Source organism: Oncorhynchus keta, chromosome 1, assembly GCF_023373465.1.
Source record: "Oncorhynchus keta strain PuntledgeMale-10-30-2019 chromosome 1, Oket_V2, whole genome shotgun sequence".
In the NCBI taxonomy this organism is placed as follows: Eukaryota; Metazoa; Chordata; class Actinopteri; order Salmoniformes; family Salmonidae; genus Oncorhynchus; species Oncorhynchus keta.
In genome coordinates, this window is record NC_068421.1 from 8,686,636 (window position 1) to 8,704,135 (window position 17,500).

General features: G+C 48.5%; 1 protein-coding gene across 1 annotated transcript in view; it reads right to left on the reverse strand.

The window, feature by feature from the left end:
• LOC127906145 (homeobox protein cut-like 1) overlaps window positions 1-17,500 on the reverse strand; it is a 133,372-nt gene that overhangs the window by 86,872 nt on the left and 29,000 nt on the right. The window contains 2 exon segments of the mRNA XM_052519889.1: window positions 129-176; window positions 6,457-6,567. Coding sequence (XP_052375849.1) covers window positions 129-176; window positions 6,457-6,567 — 159 coding nt within the window.

Here is a 17,500-nt window from a genome sequence, read left to right on the forward strand (position 1 = left end):
CTGGGCTTCATACATCTGATACTCACACAGTACATCTATGTACTGAAATACAAGAGGACACACACACATGCACACACACACACAGTTCTGGAAACCACGCACGCACGCACACAAACACACACACTTACCTCTCCCTGGAAGCTCTTGAGCAGAGGAGCCACTTGCTTTCTGACATCCTGAAAAGACGAAGAAGAAACAGTTTAGCAGGTTTCCAGAGTACACTGATAAACACACTGATAAACACACTGATAAACACTCTGATAAACACACTGTACCAATCTATAGAGGTGTTACACCGTTTCACCTAACACTGGCCGTTTCACCTAACACTGGCCGTTTCACCTAACACTGGCCGTTTCACCTAACACTGGCCGTTCCACCTAACACTGGCCGTTCCACCTAACACTGGCCGTTTCACCTAACACTGGCCGTTTCACCAAACACTGGCCGTTCCACCTAACACTGGCCGTTCCACCAAACACTGGCCGTTCCACCTAACACTGGCCGTTCCACCTAACACTGGCCGTTTCACCAAACACTGGCCGTTTCACCAAACACTGGCCGTTCCACCTAACACTGGCCGTTCCACCTAACACTGGCCGTTCCACCTAACACTGGCCGTTCCACCTAACACTGGCCGTTCCACCTAACACTGGCCGTTTCACCAAACACTGGCCGTTCCACCAAACACTGGCCGTTCCACCTAACACTGGCCGTTTCACCAAACACTGGCCGTTCCACCTAACACTGGCCGTTCCACCTAACACTGGCCGTTTCACCAAACACTGGCCGTTTCACCAAACACTGGCCGTTTCACCAAACACTGGCCGTTTCACCAAACACTGGCCGTTTCACCAAACACTGGCCGTTTCACCAAACACTGGCCGTTTCACCAAACACTGGCCGTTTCACCAAACACTGGCCGTTTCACCAAACACTGGCCGTTTCACCAAACACTGGCCGTTTCACCAAACACTGGCCGTTTCACCAAACACTGGCCGTTTCACCAAACACTGGCCGTTTCACCAAACACTGGCCGTTTCACCAAACACTGGCCGTTTCACCAAACACTGGCCGTTTCACCAAACACTGGCCGTTTCACCAAACACTGGCCGTTTCACCAAACACTGTCCGTTTCACCAAACACTGTCCGTTTCACCAAACACTGTCCGTTTCACCAAACACTGTCCGTTCCACCAAACACTGGCCGTTCCACCTAACACTGGCCGTTCCACCAAACACTGGCCGTTCCACCAAACACTGGCCGTTTCACCAAACACTGGCCGTTTCACCAAACACTGGCCGTTTCACCAAACACTGGCCGTTTCACCAAACACTGGCCGTTTCACCAAACACTGGCCGTTTCACCAAACACTGGCCGTTCCACCAAACACTGGCCGTTCCACCTAACACTGGCCGTTTCACCTAACACTGGCCGTTTAAAACCCAACCTCAGCCACAGAGTCCTATTGTTATAGCATTAGGTCAAGAGTCTGATTAGATACCGAGTCAAGTATAGACCTCCGGGAACAAGCACATCCACACACGTGTCAGTTAGCTTGACTAAAGCCCTGGTGAGATGCAGCGTTCACCACAGTAAGACAGAACGGGTCATCCTGTACAGAGGGATCTACCTGCTGGGCTCCCGGCTACTTATAGACACGCATTAGATCAGGAACACATCATCAATCTAACTACATAGTTGTGTGTGTGTGTGTGTGTGTGTGTGTGTGTGTGTGTACACTTTCATTATAATGAACTGTCTTTCTCTTGTTTTACTGCCACAGACAGGGTCTATATTCCCAAGGCTTAGGTCAGGGCCCGTATTCCCAACTCTTAGGTCAGGGCCCGTATTCCCAACTCTTAGGTCAGGGCCCGTATTCCCAAGGCTTAGGTCAGGGCCCGTATTCCCAAGGCTTAGGTCAGGGCCCGTATTCCCAAGGCTTAGGTCAGGGCCCGTATTCCCAACTCTTAGGTCAGGGCCCGTATTCCCAACTCTTAGGTCAGGGCCCGTATTCCCAACTCTTAGGTCAGGGCCCGTATTCCCAACTCTTAGGTCAGGGCCCGTATTCCCAACTCTTAGGTCAGGGCTCGTATTCCCAACTCTTAGGTCAGGGCCCGTATTCCCAACGCTTAAGTCAGGGCCCGTATTCCCAACGCTTAAGGTCAGGGCCCGTATTCCCAAGGCTTAGGTCAGGGCCTATATTCCCAACGCTTAGGTCAGGGCCCGTATTCCCAAGGCTTAGGTTATGGCCCGTATTCCCAGGGCTTAGGTCAGGGCCCGTATTCCCAACTCTTAGGTCAGGGCTCGTATTCCCAACTCTTAGGTCAGGGCCCGTATTCCCAACGCTTAAGTCAGGGCCCGTATTCCCAACGCTTAAGGTCAGGGCCCGTATTCCCAAGGCTTAGGTCAGGACCTGTATTCCCAAGGCTTAGGTTATGGCCCGTATTCCCAGGGCTTAGGTCAGGGCCCGTATTCCCAACTCTTAGGTCAGGGCCCGTATTCCCAAGGCTTAGGTCAGGGCCCGTATTCCCAACTCTTAGGTCAGGGCCCGTATTCCCAACTCTTAGGTCAGGGCCCGTATTCCCAAGGCTTAGGTTATGGCCCGTATTCCCAGGGCTTAGGTCAGGGCCCGTATTCCCAACTCTTAGGTCAGGGCTCGTATTCCCAACTCTTAGGTCAGGGCTCGTATTCCCAACTCTTAGGTCAGGGCCCGTATTCCCAACGCTTAAGTCAGGGCCCGTATTCCCAACGCTTAAGGTCAGGGCCCGTATTCCCAAGGCTTAGGTCAGGGCCCGTATTCCCAAGGCTTAGGTTATGGCCCGTATTCCCAGGGCTTAGGTCAGGGCCCGTATTCCCAACTCTTAGGTCAGGGCCCGTATTCCCAAGGCTTAGGTCAGGGCCCGTATTCCCAACTCTTAGGTCAGGGCCCGTATTCCCAACTCTTAGGTCAGGGCCCGTATTCCCAACGCTTAAGGTCAGGGCCCGTATTCCCAAGGCTTAGGTCAGGGCCTATATTCCCAACGCTTAGGTAAGGGCCTGTATTCCCAAGGCTTAGGTCAGGGCCCGTATTCCCAAGGTTTAGGTCAGGGCCTGTAAACCCCATAACCCCACCCCCAGGGGTTATATCAAATGTAATGTATATTATGACCCCACTGACCCTATTGTCACCTCATCAGGGGGACACCCAACAACCTATTGAAATAATGACATCATCGCCTCCCTCCTCACTAAACGCTCATCACCCCAGCCAATTAATAATCTGGTAGAGATAGAGAAACCTAACCCGGTCCGACGTGAATAAACCAAACCCGGTCCGACTTGAATAAACCTAACCTGGTTCGACTTGAATAAACCTAACCTGGTCCGACTTGAATAAACCTAACCTGGTCCGACTTGAATAAACCTAACCTGGTCCGACTTGAATAAACCTAACCTGGTCCGACTTGAATAAACCTAACCTGGTCCGACTTGAATAAACCTAACCTGGTCCGACGTGAATAAACCTAACCTGGTCCGACTTGAATAAACCTAACCTGGTCCGACTTGAATAAACCTAACCCGGTCCGACTTGAATAAACCAACCTGGTCCGACTTGAATAAACCTAACCCGGTCCGACTTGAATAAACCAACCTGGTCCGACTTGAATAAACCTAACCTGGTCCGATGTGAATAAACCTAACCTGGTCAGACGTGAATAAACCTAACCTGGTCCGACTTGAATAAACCTAACCTGGTCCGACTTGAATAAACCTAACCTGGTCTGACTTGAACAAACCTAACCTGGTCCGACATGAATAAACCTAAACCTGGTCTGACTTGAATAAACCTAACCTGGTCTGACTTGAATAAACCTAACCTGGTCAGACGTGAATAAACCTAACCTGGTCCGACATGAACAAACCTAACCTGGTCTGACTTGAACAAACCTAACCCGGTCTGACTTGAACAAACCTAACCTGGTCTGACTTGAACAAACCTAACCTGGTCTGACTTGAACAAACCTAACCTGGTCTGACTTGAACAAACCTAACCCGGTCTGAGGTGGATGAGTCTAATTTAGTCTGTTGTCATCTGACTTCTAGGCTGGTTCGACTCTCTCGGCTGGTTATTCAGAGCTAACCTCATATCAATTATTATACCATGGCATTGTTGAATACTTGTTTCTGATTGGCTTGACACGGTAGGTACATCAACACATTACATCAACACGGTAGAATTCATGTCTATAGTTGATTCTTACATGTTCTATGTTTGAGCTGCATTTTGAAAGCAAAAGTCAAATTAAGAACATTATTGGCATTGTTGAATTAGAATTTCACAATTGCAAGCAAAAAGACTGATGTTTTGGTGAGCTAAACTAGCGAGTCTGTCTGATTGGTTACCACGGCAACCACCGTCGCGTAAACCAACGAGCTACTTCAGCGGATGCTAAAAAAACACATTTCTAGCGGCAAAATGTGTTCAATTATAGCCGTGGACGAAAAAGGGGAGAATCAACCAGGGGCTCAATGGCTTCTCAGGAACATAAGGTAACTCTGTGGAACACACCTTTTCACGTCGTTCGTTTAGTTTCCATAGAGCGCATGGCCACTCGTTAAACTCCCATTACGGCGACAGCTCCTCATAACAACAACGATGCTTTGATTCCAGTCTGTGTTTGAACAATTAGGGTTGCCTTGGAAACACACGACGATTACCCAAGGGGCACCCCCCCCGGGGAGAAACGGGACATACAGAATGATCCTAGTCAGCAGGAATGTCACATAGCGCATTAAAAACAGATAAAGAACAGGTCATTACAATCCAGAATGGGGGGGGGGGGCAGTATTTCAGGAACTTTGCATGTCTATATTTTCCTGTCCTCCTCTGGAGAAAAAGGTATTGTCTCTGTTTCAGCTGGTATGGTCAGTCTGGCTTTCTGGAGGAGAAGGTACTGTCTCTGTTTCAGCTGGTATGGTCAGTCTGGCTGTCTGGAGGAGAAGGTACTGTCTCTGTTTCAGCTGGTATGGTCAGTCTGGCTGTCTGGAGGAGAAGGTACTGTCTCTGTTTCAGCTGGTATGGTCAGTCTGGCTGTCTGGAGGAGAAGGTACTGCTCTGTTTCAGCTGGTATGGTCAGTCTAGCTGTATGGAGGAGAAGGTACTGTCTCTGTTTCAGCTGGTATGGTCAGTCTGGCTGTCTGGAGGAGAAGGTACTGCTCTGTTTCAGCTGGTATGGTCAGTCTAGCTGTATGGAGAAAAAGGTACTGTCTCTGTTTCAGCTGGTATGGTCAGTCTAGCTGTATGGAGGAGAAGGTACTGCTCTGTTTCAGCTGGTATGGTCAGTCTAGCTGTATGGAGGAGAAGGTACTGTCTCTGTTTCAGCTGGTATGGTCAGTCTAGCTGTCTGGAGAAGGTACTGCTCTGTTTCAGCTGTTATGGTCAGTCTAGCTGTATGGAGGAGAAGGTACTGTCTCTGTTTCAGCTGGTAAGGTCAGTCTAGCTGTATGGAGGAGAAGGTACTGCTCTGTTTCAGCTGGTATGGTCAGTCTGGCTGTATGGAGGAGAAGGTACTGCTCTGTTTCAGCTGGTATGGTCAGTCTGCTGTATGGAGGAGGTCAGTCTAGCTGTATGGAGGAGAAGGTACTGTCTCTGTTTCAGCTGGTATGGTCAGGTAGAGGAGAAAGGTACTGCTCTGTTTCAGCTGGTATGGTCAGTCTAGATGTATGGAGGAGAAGGTACTGCTCTGTTTCTGTTTCAGCTGGTATGGTCAGTCTAGCTGTATGGAGGTCAGTCTCTGTTTCAGCTGTATGGAGGAGAAGGTACTGTCTCTGTTTCAGCTGGTATGGTCAGTCTAGCTGTATGGAGGAGAAGGTACTGCTCTGTTTCAGCTGGTATGGTCAGTCTAGCTGTATGGAGGAGAAGGTACTGCTCTGTTTCAGCAGTCTAGCTGTATGGAGGAGAAGGTACTGCTCTGTTTCAGCTGGTATGGTCAGTCTGGCTGTATGGAGGAGAAGGTACTGCTCTGTTTCAGCTGGTATGGTCAGTCTAGCTGTCTGGGGGAGAAGGTACTGCTCTGTTTCAGCTGGTATGGTCAGTCTAGCTGTATGGAGGAGAAGGTACTGTCTCTGTTTCAGCTGGTATGGTCAGTCTAGCTGTATGGAGAAGGTACTGCTCTGTTTCAGCTGGTATGGTCAGTCTAGCTGTATGGAGGAGGTATGTTCTATATCTATAAGTGTCCAGATATCTGTGACAAATGTTTAAATCCTTCGAAACTAATGTGATTTCTGGATTCAAATAAAGTATTTAAAATGTGTGTGTTTGTGTATCTGTGTGTGTGTGTGTGTGTGTAGGTGTGTAGGTGTGTGTGTGTAGGTGTGTGTGTGTAGTGTGTGTGTGTGTGTAGGTGTGTAGGTGTGTGTAGGTGTGTGTGTGTGTGTAGGTGTGTGTGTAGGTGTGTGTGTGTGTGTGTCACCTCTGGCGTGCTCTTCTTGAAGTCGCGGCTCTGGTCGATGAGTTTCTTCCTGGACTGTTCGCTCTCATCCTGTCTGTTGGCGAGCTGTGTGGCGGTGGCGTCTAGTTCTCTCTGAAACACACACACACACACACGTGTTGTGAGAGGCTTTGTAAGGCGCGGCGGTCTGCATCTCAGTGCTTGATGCATCACTACAGACACCCTGGTTCGATTCCAGGCTGTATCACAACCGGCCGTGATTGGGAGTCCCGTAGGGTGGCATATAATTGGCCCAGCGTCGTCCGGGTAGTGGCCAGGGGTGTAGGCCGTGATTGTAAATAGGAATTTGCTCTTAATGGACTTTCATAGTTAAATAAATATATTTTTTAAACAAATTCTCTCCACTTCTTCCCCCTCTCTTCCTCAACCCTCTCCCTCTCCTCCTCCTCCTCAACCCTCTCCCTCTCCTCCTCCTCAACCCTCTCCCTCTCCTCCTCAACCCTCTCCCTCTCCTCCTCAATCCTCTCCCTCTCAACCCTCTCTTCCTCAACCCTCTCCTCCTCCTCAACCCTCTCCCTCCTCCTCCTCAACCCTCTCCCCCTCCTCCTCCTCAACCCTCTCCCTCTCCTCCTCCTCAACCCTCTCCCTCTCCTCCTCCTCAACCCTCTCCCTCTCCTCCTCCTCAACCCTCTCCCTCTCCTCCTCAACCCTCTCCCTCTCCTCCTCCTCCTCAACCCTCTCCCTCTCCTCCTCAACCTCTCCCTCTCCTCCTCAAACCTCTCCCCCTCTCCTCCTCAAACCTCTCCCCCTCTCCTCCTCACCCCTATACCTCTACCCCTCACACCTTTCCCTCTACTCCTTAACCCTCTCCCCCTCTCCTCAACCCTCTCACTCTCCCCTCCTCACCCCTCTCCCTCTTCTCCTCACCCCTCTCCTCCTCAACCCTCTTCTCCTCACCCCTCTCCTCCTCAACCCTCTCCCTCTCCTCCTCAACACTCTCCCTCTTCTCCTCACCTCTCTCCCTCTACTCCTCACCCCTTTCCCTCTACTCCTTAACCCTCTCCCTCTCCCCCTCTCCTCAACCCTCTCCCTCTCCTCAACCCTCTCCCCCTCTCCTCAACCCTCTCCCTCTCCTTAACCCTCTCCCCTCCTCACCCCTCTCCCTCTCCCCTCCTCACCCCTATCCTCCTCAAACCTCAACCCTCTCCCTCTTCTCCTCAACCCTGATCCCAGATCCTAGACCAGATCCCAGTGGGTGTAAAGCCAGACTGATCCCAGACCAGAACCCAGTGGGTGTAAAGCCAGACTGATCCCAGACCAGAACCCAGTGGATGTAAAGCCAGACTGATCCCAGACCAGAACCCAGTGGATGTAAAGCCAGACTGATCCCAGACCAGATCCCAGTGAGTGTAAAGCCAGACTGATCCCAGACCAGATCCCAGTGGGTGTAAAGCCAGACTGATATAGACTACACTAGAGAGGGAGGGACAGATATAGACTACACGAGAGGGAGGGACAGATATAGACTACACTAGAGAGGGAGGGACAGATATAGACTACACTAGAGAGGGAGGGGGAGGGACAGATATAGACTACACTAGAGAGGGAGGGACATATATAGACTACACTAGAGAGGGAGGGACATATATAGACTACACTAGAGAGGGAGGGACAGATATAGACTACACTAGAGAGGGAGGGACAGATATAGACTACACTAGAGAGGGAGGGACAGATATAGACTACACTAGAGAGGGAGGGACAGATATAGACTACACTAGAGAGGGAGGGACAGATATAGACTACACTAGAGAGGGAGGGACAGATATAGACTACACTAGAGAGGGAGGGACAGATATAGACTACACTAGAGAGGGAGGGACAGATCTACACTAGAGAGGGAGGGACAGATATAGACTACACTAGAGGGGATATAGACTCACTAGAGAGGGAGGGACAGATATAGACTAAACCACGGCTGATATAGGGGGGAGGGACCATTCTGTCCCACTTCCAACCTGCTCTCTGCACATCTGACTAAACCACGGCTGATATGAGGAGGAGGGGGGGGGGGCTATTCCATTCTGTCCCACTTCCAACCTGCTCTCTGTACATCTGACTAAACCACGGCTGATATGGGGGGCTATTCCATTCTGTCCCGCTTCCAACCTGCTCTCTGTACATCTGACTGAACCACGGCTGATATGGCGGGGGGGCGACATGCTCCCTGCCATGACAAGGTCTATTGAAATCACAGTGCAGCCCGAGCATAATGCAATCCACATCGAGATAATGTATTCACAACACTGAATAATAAAACACAGGGCTAGAACAGAATAATATTAGAATATAGAAGGGTGAGAGAACGGAAGGCCTTTTTAGAAGGGTTGGATGAAGAGCAACAAGACGACTGAGGATCTTTAAAAGAGGCCGTAACCATCACTCCCAAGCAAGGGACATATCTACTCAGACCACGGTGTGTTGTAGTGGAAGGTTCTATATACTCAGGTCACAGTGTGTTGTAGTGGAAGGTTCTATATACTCAGGTCACAGTGTGTTGTAGTGGAAGGTTCTATATACTCAGACCACGGTGTGTTGTAGTGGAAGGTTCTATATACTCAGACCACGGTGTGTTGTAGTGGAAGGTTCTATATACTCAGGTCACAGTGTGTTGTAGTGGAAGGTTCTATATACTCAGACCACGGTGTGTTGTAGTGGAAGGTTCTATATACTCAGACCACGGTGTGTTGTAGTGGAAGGTTCTATATACTCAGACCACGGTGTGTTGTAGTGGAAGGTTCTATATACTCAGACCACGGTGTGTTGTAGTGGAAGGTTCTATATACTCAGACCACGGTGTGTTGTAGTGGAAGGTTCTATATACTCAGACCACGGTGTGTTGTAGTGGAAGGTTCTATATACTCAGACCACGGTGTGTTGTAGTGGAAGGTTCTATATACTCAGACCACGGTGTGTTGTAGTGGAAGGTTCTATATACTCAGACCACGGTGTGTTGTAGTGGAAGGTTCTATATACTCAGGTCACAGTGTGTTGTAGTGGAAGGTTCTATATACTCAGGTCACAGTGTGTTGTAGTGGAAGGTTCTATATACTCAGACCACGGTGTGTTGTAGTGGAAGGTTCTATATACTCAGACCACGGTGTGTTGTAGTGGAAGGTTCTATATACTCAGACCACGGTGTGTTGTAGTGGAAGGTTCTATATACTCAGACCACAGTGTGTTGTAGTGGAAGGTTCTATATACTCAGACCACGGTGTGTTGTAGTGGAAGGTTCTATATACTCAGACCACGGTGTGTTGTAGTGGAAGGTTCTATATACTCAGACCACAGTGTGTTGTAGTGGAAGGTTCTATATACTCAGGCCACGGTGTGTTGTAGTGGAAGGTTCTATATACTCAGACCACAGTGTGTTGTAGTGGAAGGTTCGGTATATGGAAGGTTCTCAGACCACAGTGTGTTGTAGTGGAAGGTTCTATATACTCAGACCACAGTGTGTTGTAGTGGAAGGTTCTATATACTCAGACCACAGTGTGTTGTAGTGGAAGGTTCTATATACTCAGACCACGGTGTGTTGTAGTGGAAGGTTCTATATACTCAGACCACAGTGTGTTGTAGTGGAAGGTTCTATATACTCAGACCACAGTGTGTTGTAGTGGAAGGTTCTATATACTCAGACCACAGTGTGTTGTAGTGGAAGGTTCTATATACTCAGGCCACGGTGTGTTGTAGTGGAAGGTTCTATATACTCTCAGGCCACAGTGTGTTGTAGTGGAAGGTTCTATATACTCAGGTCACAGTGTGTTATAGTGGAAGGTTCTATATACTCAGACCACGGTGTGTTGTAGTGGAAGGTTCTATATACTCAGACCACGGTGTGTTGTAGTGGAAGGTTCTATATACTCAGACCACAGTGTGTTGTAGTGGAAGGTTCTATATACTCAGACCACGGTGTGTTGTAGTGGAAGGTTCTATATACTCAGACCACAGTGTGTTGTAGTGGAAGGTTCTATACAGTGTGTTGTAGTGGAACTCAGACCACGGTGTGTTGTAGTGGAAGGTTCTATATACTCAGACCACAGTGTGTTGTAGTGGAAGGTTCTATATACTCAGACCACGGTGTGTTGTAGTGGAAGGTTCTATATACTCAGACCACAGTGTGTTGTAGTGGAAGGTTCTATATACTCAGACCACGGTGTGTTGTAGTGGAAGGTTCTATATACTCAGACCACAGTGTGTTGTAGTGGAAGGTTCTATATACTCAGACCACGGTGTGTTGTAGTGGAAGGTTCTATATACTCAGACCACGGTGTGTTATAGTGTAAGGTTCTATATACTCAGACCACAGTGTGTCGTAGTGGAAGGTTCTATATACTCAGGCCACGGTGTGTTGTAGTGGAAGGTTCTATATACTCAGACCACGGTGTGTCGTAGTGGAAGGTTCTATATACTCAGACCACGGTGTGTTATAGTGGAAGGTTCTATATACTCAGACCACAGTGTGTTATAGTGGAAGGTTCTATATACTCAGACCACGGTGTGTTGTAGTGGAAGGTTCTATATACTCAGACCACAGTGTGTTGTAGTGGAAGGTTCTATATACTCAGGTCACAGTGTGTTGTAGTGGAAGGTTCTATATACTCAGGCCACGGTGTGTTGTAGTGGAAGGTTCTATATACTCAGACCACGGTGTGTTGTAGTGGAAGGTTCTATATACTCAGACCACAGTGTGTTGTAGTGGAAGGTTCTATATACTCAGACCACGGTGTGTTGTAGTGGAAGGTTCTATATACTCAGACCACGGTGTGTTGTAGTGGAAGGTTCTATATACTCAGGCCACGGTGTGTTGTAGTGGAAGGTTCTATATACTCAGACCACGGTGTGTTGTAGTGGAAGGTTCTATATACTTAGACCACAGTGTGTTGTAGTGGAAGGTTCTATATACTCAGACCACGGTGTGTTGTAGTGGAAGGTTCTATGCACTCAGGCCACGGTGTGTTGTAGTGGAAGGTTCTATGCACTCAGGCCACGGTGTGTTGTAGTGGAAGGTTCTATGCACTCAGGCCACGGTGTGTTGTAGTGGAAGGTTCTATGCACTCAGACCACGGTGTGTTGTAGTGGAAGGTTCTATGCACTCAGTGTGTTGTAGTGGAAGGTTCTATGCACTCAGACCACGGTGTGTTGTAGTGGAAGGTTCTATGCACTCAGACCACGGTGTGTTGTAGTGGAAGGTTCTATGCACTCAGACCACGGTGTGTTGTAGTGGAAGGTTCTATGCACTCAGACCACGGTGTGTTATAGTGGAAGGTTCTATATACTCAGACCACGGTGTGTTATAGTGGAAGGTTCTATATACTCAGACCACGGTGTGTTGTAGTGGAAGGTTCTATGCACTCAGACCACGGTGTGTTGTAGTGGAAGGTTCTATGCACTCAGGCCATGGTGTGTTGTAGTGGAAGGTTCTATGCACTCAGACCACGGTGTGTTGTAGTGGAAGGTTCTATGCACTCAGACCACGGTGTGTTGTAGTGGAAGGTTCTATGCAAGGGTCGTAACGATTCACCTATAGGCATCGGTCTCCCGTTCAGATGCGAGTTCATCGTATCTGTAGGAGCCCAATCCGATCCAAATGAAGTATGCATAGGGAACAAAACTCACTAAAAGTGGCAGTAATAAAGCCTCTCTTGAAAAAGCCAAACCTTGACCCAGAAAATATAAAAAACTATCGGCCTATATCGAATCTTCCATTCCTCTCAAAGATTTTAGAGAAGGCTGTTGCGCAGCAACTCACTGCCTTCCTGAAGACAAACAATGTATACGAAATGCTTCAGTCTGGTTTTAGACCCCATCATAGCACTGAGACGGCACTTGTGAAGGTGGTAAATTACATTTTAATGGCATCGGACCGAGGCTCTGCATCTGTCCTCGTGCTCCTAGACCTTAGTGCTGCTTTTGATACCATCGATCACCACATTCTTTTGGAGAGATTGGAAACCCAAATTGGTCTACACGGACAAGTTCTGGCCTGGTTTAGATCTTATCTGTCGGAAAGATATCAGTTTGTCTCTGTGAATGGTTTGTCCTCTGACAAATCAACTGTACATTTCGGTGTTCCTCAAGGTTCTGTTTTAGGACCACTATTGTTTTCACTATATATTTTACCTCTTGGGGATGTTATTCGAAAACATAATGTAAACTTTCACTGCTATGCGGATGACACACAGCTGTACATTTCAATGAAACATGGTGAAGCCCCAAAATTGCCCTCGCTAGAAGCATGTGTTTCAGACATAAGGAAGTGGATGGCTGAAAACGTTCTACTATTAAACTCGGACAAAACAGAGATGCTTGTTCTAGGTCCCAAGAAACAAAGAGATCTTCTGTTGAATCTGACAATTAATCTTAATGGTTGTACAGTCGTCTCAAATAAAACTGTGAAGGACCTCGGCGTTACTCTGGACCCTGATCTCTCTTTTGAAGAACATATCAAGACCATTTCGAGGACAGCTTTTTTCCATCTACGTAACATTGCAAAAATCAGAAACTTTCTGTCCAAAAATGATGCAGAAAAATTAATCCATGCTTTTGTCACTTCTAGGTTAGACTACTGCAATGCTCTATTTTCCGGCTACCCGGATAAAGCACTAAATAAACTTCAGTTAGTGCTAAATACGGCTGCTAGAATCCTGACTAGAACCAAAAAATTTGATCATATTACTCCAGTGCTAGCCTCTCTACACTGGCTTCCTGTCAAAGCAAGGGCTGATTTCAAGGTTTTACTGCTAACCTACAAAGCATTACATGGGCTTGCTCCTACCTACCTCTCTGATTTGGTCCTGCCGTACATACCTACACGTACGCTACGGTCACAAGACGCAGGCCTCCTAATTGTCCCTAGAATTTCTAAGCAAACAGCTGGAGGCAGGGCTTTCTCCTATAGAGCTCCATTTTTATGGAACGGTCTGCCTACCCATGTCAGAGACGCAAACTCGGTCTCAACCTTTAAGTCTTTACTGAAGACTCATCTCTTCAGTGGGTCATATGATTGAGTGTAGTCTGGCCCAGGAGTGGGAAGGTGAACGGAAAGGCTCTGGAGCAACGAACCGCCCTTGCTGTCTCTGCCTGGCCGGTTCCCCTCTTTCCACTGGGATTCTCTGCCTCTAACCCTGTTACGGGGCTGAGTCACTGGCTTGCTGGGGCTCTCTCGTGCCGTCCCTGGGGGGGTGCGTCACCTGGGTGGGTTGATTCACTGTTGTGGTCGGCCTGTCTGGGTTGCCCCCTGGGTTGTACCGTGGCGGAGATCTTTGTGGGCTATACTCGGCCTTGTCTCAGGATGGTAAGTTGGTGGTTGAAGATATCCCTCTAGTGGTGTGGGGGATGTGCTTTGGCAAAGTGGGTGGGGTTATATCCTTCCTGTTTGGCCCTGTCCGGGGTGTCCTCGGATGGGGCCACAGTGTCTCCTGACCCCTCCTGTCTCAGCCTCCAGTATTTATGCTGCAGTAGTTTATGTGTCGGGGGCTAGGGTCAGTTTGTTATATCTGGAGTACTTCTCCTGTCCTATTCGGTGTCCTGTGTGAATCTAAGTGTGCGTTCTCTAATTCTCTCCTTCTCTCTTTCTTTCTCTCTCTCGGAGGACCTGAGCCCTAGGACCATGTCCCAGGACTACCTGACATGAGGACTCCTTGCTGTCCCCAGTCCACCTGGCCATGCTCCTGCTCCAGTTTCAACTGACCTGAGCCCTAGGACCGTGCCCCAGGACTACCTGACATGAAGGCTCCTTGCTGTCCCCAGTCCACCTGACTGTGCTGCTGCTCCAGTTTCAACTGTTCTGCCTTATTATTATTCGACCATGCTGGTCATTTATGAACATTTGAACATCTTGGTCATGTTCTGTTATAATCTCTACCCGACACAGCCAGAAGAGGACTGGCCACCCCACATAGCCCGGTTCCTCTCTAGGTTTCTTCCTAGGTTTTGGCCTTTCTAGGGAGTTTTTCCTAGCCACCGTGCTTTTACACCTGCATTGTTTGCTGTTTGGGGTTTTAGGCTGGGTTTCTGTACAGCACTTTGAGATATCAGCTGATGTACGAAGGGCTATATAAATAAATTTGATTTGATTTTATTTGATTTGAAAACCTATTCAAAAGGTGTTTTAAAAACAAATCACTGTTCACTAATGTTTACAGCCCCGGTAGTGTTATCGACTGCTGCTCTATAATTACGTTATTCTTATCTCTTATTTTTTGGGGGGATTTTCTTAAAACTGCACTGTTGGTTAACGGGTTTTGTAAGTCAGCATTTCTCTGTAAAGGTCTACATCTGTTGTATTCGACACGTGACAAATACAATTAGATTGATTGATTTGATTTTTTTACTCATATAATTGTTTTGTATAATAACTCTAATCTGTTGACTGAATTGATGCGTCCTTCAGCCTATCAAACGTTTCTGCGTATTACATTCATCAACAAGTCAGATAACGCCCCGGCGAGAGCAAGGCCCGCCCCGGCGAGAGCAAGGCCCGCCCCGACGAGAGCAAGGCCCGCCCCGACGAGAGCAAGGCCCGCCCCGGCGAGAGCAAGGCCCGCCCCGGGCGAGCAAGGCCCGCCCCGGCGAAGCAAGGCCCGCCCGGCGAGAGCAAAGGCCCGCCCCGGCGAGAGCAAGGCCCGCCCGGCGAGCAAGGCCCGCCCGGCGAGCAAGGCCCGCCCCGGCGAGAGCAAGGCCCGCCCGGCGAGAGCAAGGCCCGCCCCGGCGAGAGCAAGGCCCGCCCCGGCGAGAGCAAGGCCCGCCCCGGCGAGAGCAAGGCCCGCCCCGACGAGAGCAAGGCCCGCCCCGACGAGAGGAAGGCCCGCCCCGGCGAGAGGAAGGCCCGCCCCTATCCATGATACTGGTCTTCAGGCTCCTTCAGATGTTGTTAAATGGCTTTCACAATATTAAAATAGACAAACAAAACGTAATTTGCTGGGTCATTGTTACCAAATGCGCTGTAGAAAATGTGCGTTTTTACCAGCAGAGCTGTGTAGGCTACCAGGAGTGGACTTAACTCACATCTAACTGTTGATCGGGGCTATTCGATTGCCAGGTTCTTTGTACTAAATATTTTGGGTAATTCTGCTTGAAAACGGGTCAGTGCATTTGGACAGGTTTTACATGAAGTTAAATCTATTTCATCCATTTAGAAATAAGGCTGCAACAACAACAATGTTAAATAAGTATATATATATTGACGTCTCCTCTCCTGTCTTTCTCTTCTCAGATGCCTGTATGTGGTGGTTAGACCGTAGTGGATGTGGCAGATGGTTTATCTACAATCTGCTTCCCTCTCAACATTCCCCTCCCTACCCTCCCCGTTCTGTTCCACTTTCAACCCGCTCTAAATGCATCAGACTAAACCACGGCTGATATGGGGGGTAGCGAGTCGGAAGCGACACGCTCTTTGCCATGACACGGTACACGATCACAGACGAGGTTACACCCCCACAGAACAGGAGATAAGAGACTAGTAACCACAGAGAACTGAGTGTGGGATGACTTGTCATACCCTCAAGGAGACAGGTGATGAGCCAACCTGCACACTAAGCTAGGAGGTTAAACCATCTCGGTCTGTTTACATGGAAGCAAACGTTCATATCATTCAATGGAGCTGTATGTGAAAACCCGACGACCTTTCAACTTTACACATACATCATCATCACATATACCGACGGTGATTGGCCTCTGCCACGGGTTTCATTTGTTGTGAGTGGTAAAACCTCTGCGGTTACTGTTGTGGAAAAGGGCTTGTCAGAGAGAGGGAGAGAGGGAGAGAGAGGGAGAGTGAGAGTGAGAGGGAGAGAGAGGGAGAATTCTCGTGCACTCCCGTAGAACTAATAATTCTCGTGCAATCCCGTAGAACTGATAATTCTCGTGCACTCCCGTAGAACTGATAATTCTCGTGTACTCCCGTAGAACTGATAATTCTCGTGTACTCCCGTAGAACTGATAATTCTCATGCACTCCCGTAGAACTAATAATTATCGTGCACTCCCGTAGAACTAATAATTCTCGTGCACTCCCGTAGAACTAATAATTCTCGTGCACTCCCGTAGTTCTAATAATTCTCGTGCACTCCCGTAGAACTAATAATTCTCGTGCACTCCCGTAGTTCTGAAATAATTGTATGGTGAAACTTGTATCCAGCCAACCAGAAAATGAAGGTGATATTCTGGCATTCTGAAAGATTTATTTGGCAAGCAGTTGGCGTTTACAATTAACTGTGGAGCGGAGCGTTGCCGTTAGGCTAGGCGATGACATCACGTGCTAGGTGATGACATCACCCTCATTTACAAATAAAATAAATACATTTAAACACTGAGAAAATGAAACGAATTCAAAATGTCGTCCATCTTTAGAACATGTCTCCGATATCTGCCGTTTGCATTCCGCACGTCGTAATGAGTTATTTTTTTTTGTAACACTGCTTTTGATTGAAGAAACCCGGTTTCAATGGAATCCTGCCTACTGACAATTTCCTCTCTATGGAATCCTGCTTACTGACAATTTCCTCTCTATGGAATCCTGCCTTACTGACAATTTCCTCTCTATGGAATCCTGCCTACTGACAATTTCCTGACTTCCAGAATGAACTGATTGGGGAGGAAAACTGCTTCATTTCACTGTGTTCAGGTTTGACACTAGAGAGAATTTAAAAAGGGAGTGCAATGGATATTCAGGTAACAAGCAGTGAGTTTAATTGATGGATACCTGTCCGAACCGTTGCTATGCTATTAGTGTGTTGTTACAGAGATATTGACCTAATGCTAGCGGAGAACGGCTCAAGAGCAGGAAGTGAGTATGATGGTTTTAGAATGGAGGAAGTATAACAGAGAGTTGTGGGTCATAGGGGGGGAGGCTGGAGGGGGGGCAGGGGGGCTGGAGAGGGGCAGGGAGACTGGAGGGGGGCAGGGAGACTGGAGAGGGGCAGGGGGGCTGGAGAGGGGCAGGGAGACTGGAGAGGGGCAGGGAGACTGGAGAGGGGCAGGGAGACTGGAGAGGGGCAGGGAGACTG